At 37.9% G+C, this 10,990-nt stretch overlaps 1 protein-coding gene across 4 annotated transcripts; it reads right to left on the reverse strand.

Annotated features, from left to right (window-relative positions):
- Positions 1-3,459: 3,459 nt before the first annotated feature.
- Positions 3,460-10,122, reverse strand: LOC145238681 (ubiquitin carboxyl-terminal hydrolase CYLD-like). 4 transcript variants are annotated; one of them, XM_080101924.1, is made up of 19 exons: positions 9,926-10,122; positions 9,427-9,542; positions 9,174-9,321; positions 8,941-9,052; positions 8,426-8,613; positions 8,165-8,332; positions 7,753-7,943; positions 7,089-7,400; positions 6,960-7,014; positions 6,769-6,890; positions 6,403-6,559; positions 6,121-6,313; positions 5,823-5,910; positions 5,590-5,751; positions 5,246-5,445; positions 4,659-4,812; positions 4,480-4,583; positions 4,307-4,408; positions 3,460-4,037 (listed from the first exon to the last, which is right to left on the reverse strand). In XM_080101924.1, the coding sequence occupies exons 1-19, from the start codon at positions 10,050-10,052 to the stop codon at positions 3,794-3,796; spliced, it is 2,943 nt and encodes a 980-aa protein (XP_079958050.1). In that variant the 5' UTR covers positions 10,053-10,122; the 3' UTR covers positions 3,460-3,793. The 4 variants fall into 4 exon arrangements, with proteins under 4 accessions (XP_079958050.1, XP_079958049.1, XP_079958047.1 ...); XM_080101923.1 differs by having other exon boundaries at positions 6,769-6,893; XM_080101921.1 differs by having other exon boundaries at positions 6,769-6,893; positions 7,077-7,400.
- Between the last annotated feature and the right edge of the window lie 868 nt (positions 10,123-10,990).

The raw sequence follows: 10,990 nt of genomic DNA on the forward strand, positions 1-10,990 counted from the left end.
CACCCGTGGATGGAAACTGTAAGCAATCCGCCTCAAGTTAATAAAAGCACCACAATAAGCAAAAATCGGTTTATGACGCACACAAAGAAAAGTTGGCGCGAAACAATCAGAAGAATTGGTGTCATCGTTTATCTGCTGTTGAATTTAGTTGTTGGGGGAGACATTTTTGAAATTGTTGTACAATGAATTCCGATCAATACGACTTTGCTAGCAACGTGCAACCTACAATTGTACTTTCGCCAAGCTGCTTGCAAGAATCAAATGACAAAGACAAAAGTTTAGAGAGGGCAATAACTGGTAAGCAAATTCACAGAAGATGAATTTGATTTTTTACTAGCAGTCATAGGAATTTTGTACCTAACAGCACCCCTAACTGAAAACGACAGTGACAAAGGCAACCAGCAGGAGAGGTAAGACAAAAGTGAGACTTACTGTTTGTTAACTCTTTTTGTGTCCCGACCTTTACATAGCAGAAGAGAAGACACACAGTCGGTGGAGCCTTGCGAAAAAGAAACTGATGAGAGTTTTTTCGCGACTAGTCAGGAAATAAAGGCAGCTGAACTTGACAAAAATAATTTGAATAAAGTAAATTTGGTTTTGCGTTTTCAAACTAAAGTACAGTAAACTTTAATCAACCCCGATCTTCGACTAATTCAGATTAATCTTGATTCTTGAGCTAAACGAAAATTTTATGCTGTTTTTCCTTTTACATCTCGTAATTCCCATTTTATGTTCTACAATGGCAAATTCGAACACTAAGCTACAGTTTTACTGTAGTTTGTGACAACCTTTTATTAACTTCCTGTTACACTGCATTGTGCTCCATTGCTTGCCACAATCACATTTTGGCGTGATATTCAGTAAACTAACTGCCTTTGTTTTTGCGCGTATGACGTAACAGTTAAAAGTCTTGTTTGGCGCCTTATACTTTTCAGGGATTGAGTGCTTATACCTTTGTAAAGTATCAGGAAATTCTGTTTTTAATTGTATCAACATCGGACAGTTATTGATCTTCGTGAAAGTAATTTGTACCGCTCAATCTATCTAGATCAGTGCTCCGCAACCTTTTTTCACGCACGTCACACCATACAAGCTTTAAATGTTCGGCGGCACACCCGAACCCAAAAAATGCGATTTGAATATTTGAAAGCCTAAAAAAGCATTAAGTCAGGGGTCTTAAGCTTCTTTGAGGGCCAAAAACATTTTTTACGTTAGTAAAGCGCCGTAATATTTAAACTTTTTTTTAAAAGTAACATGAACAAAAATATTATGTGCTTAAAATGTTGTGCGTTTTTGCCATTTCATGTACACATTTGTAATGCAATCAACAAAAAACGAATATACAGTGTAGCAAACTAAAAAAAGCAAGTACAATAAACTACTATGTGTGAAAACAATGGCATACAATGACGAAACAATTAAAAACTATGACTCAACAACTGGAATGAATTGCTGATTTTCAATAGGAGGGACTCTTTCCACCATACGATTAAAACGTTGCATTTATTTTCAACCAATACTTATAAAGAATGATTGTTTCTTAAAATCGGTGGCCTGACAGGGTATTCCACCTGAGCTAAACACCTAAAATTTAAAAGTTAGTTCGCGGGCCGCACAAAAACCCTCTTAGGGCCACACCGGGCCGCGTGTTTTGAGACCCCTGCATTAAGCCAGTATAAAGTATATTATGACGTAATAAAACATGAATGCGTAGTGAGTAGTGTAGCTTTGGTTTGGTGGTGTTGTGAACTGTATCATTTGCTACGAATAAAATAAAAACAAATTAAACACAAAAAGTTATACGTTTTGCGGCGGCACACCCCGCATCGTCTTGCGGCACACCGGTTGCGGAGCACTGATCTAGATAAAGAGATATATGAATTTTCCACGCTTATAAGCCGCCCTCGATTGTAAGCCGCACGCTGGAATTTTAGATACTATTGTTTCATAATAAGTTACATCTGTTTGTTGTTACATAGTATAACTATTTGCCCATATTTGTTAGTTACGTTGATAGTTGTTATCAACAGAACGTACATCGACGTTACTATAATCTGTACATGCATATAAATTTTGAACCCCAAATAAATTAAAAAGTTGAAGTGTAGAAATAATATCAGTATAAGATTAAAGTGTAAGCCGCACAAACGGCAGGTAAAAAACAATACAAGCCGCGGCTTACAATCGAGTAAATATACGGTATCGATCTTTGAATCATCTGGATAAATTTGTCGGTAGGGTCGGGATTACCCGAAGTTTACTGTACTTACTGTTGATATATGTTTATTTCTCGCTCTTATTACCACACGTAGATATAGACCAGTGGTTCCCAACCTTCTACACTGTGGGACCGGTAAAAATGTAAAAAAATCCACGGACCGGCAACGAAAGATCGTAGTGAATGCAACAGATATTTGTAAGCTTTTTGTTTACCGCAGTTGTCGTTGCGCAACATAATGCAAGATTTAGTCATAGCCTATGTATTTAGGGCGTAAAATTACAACCAAACGGCAATCAAGTCAACTCAAACAACAACGCCAATCCATTTACATACAAAATCAATGCTATCTCAAAAGCGAAGGATAACTTCGTTTTACAAAAAAATGTTGAATGCTAGACACAGTTTATGACAAAACAATCATAAACTTCACAAAAGCTTTATTATACAATTTGCGGGTATCAACGATGGAGAGCTACCCCAGTTTTACAGCCAGGCGTAAAATAAGTTTTGCAGGTACCAACAACTTTGCAATAGGCCTATTTTAAAAAGTAGCTGGGCATAAAGTGAGATAATTCGCGGACCGGCAAAGTGTTTACGCGGACCGGCGGTTGGGAACCACTGGCTTAGACAATTGAATTTTGGTTTTATTTCTTGTTACAGGATCTTGAACAATGTCCAGATTTTCTTGGATCCCTATTTGAATAAGTTATTTTATTATTGCCTATTATGTTTCGTTACTCGGCCAGGGAAAATATTCGTTTCTTAGTCGTGTCAAGAATTACTATTTGCTATGAACACTGCAGGTTTGTTGATATGTTATTGCTTTTATGCCGACTCCGCTAGGAACCGCAATGCAACTGTATAGTCGGACTGCATCACTTGACTCCAGTCGCTTTTGCTAAACAGACTTTAATCTTAGCCCAAAATCAAATAACACTTGATTTTACATACATATTTGGTATTTTGTTGTGGTCGTAATACAGTTGCTTGTTGTAATGCAGGCAAAATTTGCTGATTGTTTGTTAATTTCTTGGTTAAGTGAGACGTTGGACATGTTTTTACCACATGGTAGCCCCATGACCCTGCAGTCTGCAGATAAAAAATAAATTATCTATAGCTGATGTTATTGTAAAAAAAACATGAACATGCTGCTGGTGGTTCCTATTTCACTTGGCCTTTTGTTCATAGTTTGGCAGTAATTCATTGCTTAAAAAAATCGTTTCTCCCGAATACGCAAATAAACTGACATCAAGACTCGTTATCCAACGCTTTCACACAGCACTAAAATTACAAGGGTTGTACAAAAAGTATACTTAAAAACTTAGTGTTTCCAATGCAAAAATAACTGTCCAGGAACGCCCGAATACAAGATCACAAAAGAACAGCGAAATTAAATTCAAACACGTCACAGTTTTACAGGTTTGTCATACAACGGAGGAACATGATTGTTGTGGTTAGTCACATAATGATTACAAATAACGACCAAGTGCAAAGCGAATTGACATGCAACATGACATCATGCAACCGATCTCAGGCGCGTGACTATGGTCACACGACCAAACAATTTCCTTTTCATGTAAAACACATCATCTCGCGGCTTTGGTACAAACACATATAGGCGTCACACAGCAGTCGTCTAAGGTATTCAGGCATTTCTCTTTGGTTCATTTCGAGTAAAACCCGCTGGTCCATGTTCAGCCATTCCTCAAACTTCTCGCAGTAGGTGACCTGCGGTATGTTGTAGCCGTTTTGCTCGCCAACCCGATCTGCCATGCTGTCGAAAAAGCACCACTTTGCATTTGGCCCATTTCCACACCTGTAAGACCATAGGTTAGTTTAAACATAGCCTAGTTTTCGAACGAACTTTAAAATATTCCTTCGAAGAAAACAGCAATGTCTGTACAGAATATACAACATTATGTTCTTGATGATGAAGGCATGTCAACTGGCAAAATATGTTAGTATGCGTAGTTGTTTGCTCATCAAACATCAGTTCCGCCCGTTCTTGACAACATAAGTTACCAGTTGTATCTACTTCCAGCACACTCTATTTTGTTTAGATGTGAACATAATATCATGCCTTACTTGGCAAAAGATACATAGTGGCTTGTTTCAATGCAGACTACCGCATACAGATCAAGAACCTGTCGTTCCACTGATCTTTCCCCCTCTTGTGCTATAAACGACCTGCGAGATATGAACACAATAGAGTTTAACTACAACTTTCATTATAAGGACCATTGTGTTCAGGTACTTACCTATATTCGTCGTACACTTCAGTTTTTTTGTAGTTGTGTTGTCGCCTTAAGGGATGCTGGTGACAAATTTGTGCACAGTTTGCGCAGTAGGAGCTGATGTGGTCCTGTGATATACAAATATGTTAGCTAACATCAAGTTACTTCTGACACGTAACTTGAAGGACTCGGTAATGTCTTGCCTGCATGGATCGTTCGATTGAACATTGCTTGCATTCATATTCGGCCAATCCACCACACACAGTGCAACTTCTTGGTATCTTTTCCACCATATCTGTGACATCCAACGTTAGACTAGGTCGTACCCGATTGTACATTCTGTAGTCTTTGCCAAACCTGCAAGATGGGCAATATTAAGTAGAAAACAAACTCTGCTTTTTGTTGACCAGCAACAAATAACCTGATAATTAAACAGCTTTAATCGACTATTGTGTACCAGGTCACTAAGGAAAGCACCTATGGAGAAATGGATTTGTGTTGTACAGTGACTAGGAATGGCCGATTTTGATGCTCAGCGATTGCCAAAAGCTGTTAACCGAGTTTGAAGTTTTAAAGGATGGAAAATAGCTGTTCTACATTACTAATTGCGTCATTGCCTAACTAAAGCATAAATGTCTGGTCATTGGCCAAACTAAACACCTCCCAAAATTGTTTTTTCCAAACAATTATGGAAAATTCCATTGTTTACTAAAAAGGTTCCTGGACATTCAAATAACCGCTAACCAAGTCAAAAAAAAAACAGTCAAAATTGCATGGCTGCGACATTTACCTTGGCATTTGGAGAATCAGACACACAGGAACGTCGCGAAACTTTAGATCTGAGCCGAGAAATGACTGTTCAAGCAACAGTTGTGTACTGGGAAGGACCATCTTCTCATCTTTGTCGAGAAATATTTGATAGAAATAGCATTCCTGGATATGTTCTGAATCCCCCACGCGCAATTCAATCAGTGGATCCGCCTTGAATACCTGTAAAGTAACGTGGGTCTATGACTTGTTTTTCAACGCCGTTTTCATTAGGATTGATTCGTTTACTGCGTGCTGCGAATTTACATAAAAAACAATTGGTGCATTAGCAGTCCTGATTTGAACTTCCGTGAAAAGCATACTTACGTGCATAAGCAACGTATGAAGAAATTCTTCTGGATCTTTTTCTTCGTTTGTTAATCCAGTGACGGAACTAAGGCGGTCAAGCAACTTTCGCAGTTCCATTATTTTGTCGGCCCGAACAAAGTTTTGTGCCCGCAACGGGTTTACAATGCTTTCTTTAAGCACCTTAAAAAAACACATACCAAACGTAAAAAATACCTTTCCCTAATATTGCTTGTGTATGAAATTGTACAAACCTGCTGAACTTGCTGGTACTCGGGTATGTCGGTTTCGGTCCGGTCACGCAGGATTAGGGAATCGAGGCAATAAGAATACGCAAAGAGGCTAAAACGTGCATGGATAATCGGGATTATAAACATTAAAACAATCCATCACATAAGTTGCATGTAACACCACATAATCTAAGCAATACACGAGCAAAACTAATTAGACAAAGTGTTTTCTTATCCACCACTAAAATAAAACATTGCTGCACAACAATAAAAGTACACTGACTTGGTTTATCGACTAAAAGTGTTTTTTTCTTAACCTTACCTGAACAATGTGCTGTCAAGATAACAAGAGTTATGGTGACCTTGGATGCCCTTCCCCTTGCCAAGCATGGTTTCTGATAGCTTGCTAGGAGGCGTAACGCAACCCGAAATTTGAGGAGCTTCAAAATCCCCAAAATGCTTTGTTGTAGACTTTAACGTCGCCTGGGGAACGACTTGCACGCGGGATGTGTCAGCTATAACATGATATTGTTTAATTTACATTTTGCATTGTAACTGCTTTAGTCTATGTAAGACACATAATTTATTCAACAGTGGGCCTTACCAGGCGAGTCAAAACGGCGATCTTTTCGGCATTGGTGAAGGGGAACAAACAGTGCTCGATTATCCTGGCAGTTAAAATAACGGATTCCCATAAACGTCCCATCTGTTAAATCAAAACCAAATCTTTCCGCTTCTAGTTCGATGCCTGCAAATTCTCCCTGGAAAAAAGTAGTAACATGTAACAAGATTTGTAATCTATAGTGTTCAAACTGAACAGTTTTCCAGCGATGACACCAGCAACGTCTCCAGTGAAGGGCTTCAGTTTATTGATGATTTATCTTGTGTGTTTTTAGAAACTGAACATTCGTCAAGTGTTACAGTATGGCATAGAAAGTCGGAAACAATCACAACAAGTTTTTGGACATACCAAATCACTAATCCGGCCGATCCACCGTATAACGCCATACACAGGCCCAACAATCACATCATGTTGATTTTCAATTCCATCCGCAATCTCCACCATTGAACCGACCTCCAACAGTGTGTAGTCTGCTAGTCAATCAAATACATAGCAAAGATACGACAATATTAACAATAATGAAAGAAAATAAGACTTACCTTCGAAATGATGAAGATTTTCTTCCACGTAATCCGGTTTTTCTCGACTGTTAGGCTGCAATAAAAGTTGTGTGATTCATGCGTCGAAAAATGTTTTTTTAAGGTAGCTCTGCTTACTGGATAACGCACACGATTGGAATTGGACGATCGGTGACTGCCGAAGATATCTGGGTTTTGAGGATACAGGTTGTCCTCAGATTCAACAATTGTTCCGCTGTTGTCGGGTTTTCTCCTATGTGGGACTAACTCCTTTGCAAGTGGCCTCGACTCATTTCGGAATGGTTCCGAAGCCATTCTTGCCGTTGGTCTTTCGAAAAATTCCCCATTTCTAGTGAAACCAGCCGGGCTACTGAAAGGCCGACGACTACCCGGTACATTGTGGTGACGCCCAAACCCAGCAGTAAATGCGTCCTCGATTGGCTCTGTGCGGTGAGTTCCACTCTGGAAAAACACCACGCAGTGTTTTTTGTTATACATGCGAGATTGACTAAGTGCCAAGGGAATCGAAATTGAAATAACGGAACTGGGGAATTTTGCACAATATGGGCGTTTGCCTTGTGTTGTGACGAAGCTTTCCTCACACATGTAATGCTGCATCGATCAATACATAGCTTGCGAAAACACCCATAGAGTTTACCCAACGCGACATTACTTAATTAATGTGAGGTTGTTCGATTGCCGTATTGAATTAGGTTTTTGAAATACACAGACCATAACTACTTCGCAGCACCCACAATAGGTAAACCAACATGCAAAAATTGTTACTTTATATTTCATCAAATGTTAACCATACCGTTTGTGGGGGAGGGGCATAGTCGAAAGTGTTTGCAGGGAGAATGCCACTTAAGGGAACCAACGCAGCATGGTTTAATTTTGTCTTGAACAATTGCCTTCTGTTGAAAACTCCCCGCCCGTTTCCAGTGGGATTTACCAGCTCAATTCCGGCATAAATGTCATTGGTAGGTAATTCGCCTGGAATACGACCTTACAGAAGAAATATTATATTTTGTGATCAAATTCGTGGGTAGGTGCAAAAAACAATATGGAAAGAGAAAAAATAGCTAAACCAGTGTAAGGTGTTGCAATTTAGTTGTGTAAAGCAAAAAAAGGCTAAAACGATTTGAAACCCAACTGCCTTATAAACTTTAAAAAAGTGCAATCTGCTTGTAAGTTTTTCCAATTGACACATCTTGTTTGTTTCTTACCAATGAACTTGACTGTTCCTCTTTCTTGACTTTCTGCTCCATTTACTTCCGTGAATATGAAAACTTCCATTCCAATGAAAATGTTAAGTTGTATTAATTCCTCTTCACTGACATTTAACACCGAGGGAAGATTGCTGCTGCTACTACTTGTACTTGCTGTACCACCCACTATTCAAAACAAGGTTAACTTATCAATACAATAGAACAAACCTGATTAAGGTAACACTTCGACATAAGCTGAATAATGTATATTCCCATTACTTGTGTTGCTGGTGTAGGAACTGCTTCTGTGGTGGGAAGTTGAAGCACCACTTGGGTGTTTTGGTTTGGAGCTCTTAGATGTAACTTTACTATGGGAAGGTACATGTGTTTGGAGTTGGTCATATTCACAAGATGTAACACGATTAAGAGCAAGGAAAACTGCACAGTCATCGGGACATTCAAAATATCTGGCAAAGCAGAAAAAGTATTTGTAAAATTTTTAATGGTTATGTACTATGAAACATGCTAACGTTTCACCTAGATCATTTTTAACCATATATGGCATCAAGAAATGCTGGAAGGCTTTTACACAACCCCCACCAACACATAGATTTAGATAATTAATCACTTATTGGTAATTGGAAAGGTGTGGCTCGTGCACAACATACGCCCTATTGCTTCAGAGCATTGCTAAATTGGGTGAAAGAAGTAAACAACAAATTCTGTACAAGATTTTAAACCCCAAATTTAGGTACAGCAACAAATTTAAAAATAAAACAAATGTATATTCCTACCTGTGGTTGTTTACTGTTCCATTTGAGTTTCCCTTCCCTCTAGCATTTATCAATTCAATGCCAAAGTAGATGCCTTCTTTGCCTTGCATTGCTCCTTTGTATCTCAGTTTACCTGCAATGGGTCAATGGCAACTGTGGCTTTACTTAAAATTTTATACATTTTCTTGTGCCAAACATGAATGGTAAATATAAACATAAAAAAATAAAGTCAAAGTTAAAGACAAGTCATATACCGAGTACTTCACCAGACATCACGGGCAAGCGCACAATGACATCAGTTCCAGGTTGCATGTCAATTCCATCACCTAGTCGTTCCTTATTTTTAAAAACTTCAAACCGATCTTTGCAACTCGATATTGCTAGCAGCAAGTCCTTGATAGCCTATGTGAAAGAGGTCAATGTTATTACAACCAAGGGGTCTTAACTTAAAATCTGTTTCATGCCTTTGTTGTGCAACAAGTGCTAATACATACAAACTTGTCATACCACTGTTAATGGATCAACATCATCTTCATTACATTCAATCATTTCTTCTGTATCAAGAACCATACAAGTCAACCTGGTTGATGGTGGGGATATAGGCACCTCTTCAAGCAGGGTTCCTGTAACAATACACATGCATTATATATATTGGTGCATAAGGTTATCAGTGGTGCTAAATACTCGATAATATGGCATGTTGTTGTATTGGATACCCCATGTTACCACATGGTAAGCAGTTTTACTGGACATAAATAAACTTCATGCAAAAATTATAATCTTGTGGTCTTTTGAACATGTTGGCGGTTAAAGTTATTCAGGTTGGGGCAAGGGTTTGGAATTGAAGTAACACTTCAAATTGGTCTCATTTACCCTTGTCGGGGCTTATGTTCTCAAACTGTGTGTCATACAATAAGGTATACCATGCAGTTTACCTTACAGTATTTCACCACCCTAAGGTTAACCACTGTACACAATTTTAAGATATTATTTTTAACACTGCTACCTTTGGGGTATTGGCTAATTCCAGACATTGATTCAAACTTTTTTCCTCCACTGTCAGGATACTTGTTTGAAAAACATAAGTCATGAACAAGCAGCAAATATCTGTTCATATTGTGTCTGTTGGCCATTTTAAAGGTTTTTGGCAATAAAGTTCTAATTTCTGTAGGCCTAAAGCAAAAGACTGGTTTACCAAATAAGCTTCAACAAATATTACTAGTGTCGTATTTACTTTCAGCATTAAATAATAAGCCTTACCCTTTGTTGGTTTATGATAAAATACAAACTTTACACAATAAACACAACATGTGAAAACTTAATTCAACAAATTGTGCAACAGGTGAATCAGGAAAAAACACAGCTAATTTGTTACACCAAACTACTTCTTTCTGGTAAACGTAACTCTTAACGCAAAATTCTCAATTGCTTATCTAATAAAACACTTCATTTCAAAAACAAACGACTGTCGTTTGGTTTGGACATTGAATGATGTATGTGTGTGAGTGTTTTCTTTCTCCAGCAGATGTGAAACTTGCTGAATTCTAAAAATTGACTATTTACTTGGTTAACCAAATCTAGTTCCTGTTAAATTTGGTAAACAGATTAAACCTGTGACGGGGAAATCCATTTTTCACCACAAAACATTTCTAACCAGCTAGCACTACGTCACTCTTTATTTACCTGGGAACTTTTGAAACGGTACTTTTTTAGTTTTTAACACTGTTGGCGCTAAAGGGCTGCTTTTAAATCTTAAAGATACCGTAATCTAAAGTAATGTAACAACCAAAACTGATTGCAGTTAACTTTTTTTACAGTGATTCATTGTTTAATGAGAAAAAACATTGTAAACAAGCAGGTGTAGTTATCTATTGCAAGTTAATATTTTTGTATTCTATTGACAAGTTATAATATGAAATAAAAGACAATAAGGGACGTAAAACAAGTTTCTAGAAAATACATGTTGTTGAATATCATAAAAAAAATCAAATGTGATTTTTCAGGAACAGGAACGTATTTTTTGTGATATTCTAAATCTAGATTGTCCGATAATTCTATTCCGTGCAACTCT

The sequence above is a fragment of the Phallusia mammillata genome, chromosome 7 (genome assembly GCF_965637545.1).
Source record: "Phallusia mammillata chromosome 7, kaPhaMamm4.hap1.1, whole genome shotgun sequence".
Lineage (NCBI taxonomy): Eukaryota > Metazoa > Chordata > Ascidiacea > Phlebobranchia > Ascidiidae > Phallusia > Phallusia mammillata.

Excerpts from the sequence above, each read along its gene's own strand:
- LOC145238681 (XM_080101921.1), bottom strand. The coding sequence starts at position 10,052 with ATGGCCAACAGACACAATATGAACAGATATTTGCTGCTTGTTCATGAC. Across the intron at positions 9,543-9,925 it reads AATTAGCCAATACCCCAAAG|GAACCCTGCTTGAAGAGGTG; the intron begins GTAGCAGTGTTA and ends GTATTGTTACAG. Across the intron at positions 7,944-8,164 it reads AGGAACAGTCAAGTTCATTG|GTCGTATTCCAGGCGAATTA; the intron begins GTAAGAAACAAA and ends TTCTTCTGTAAG.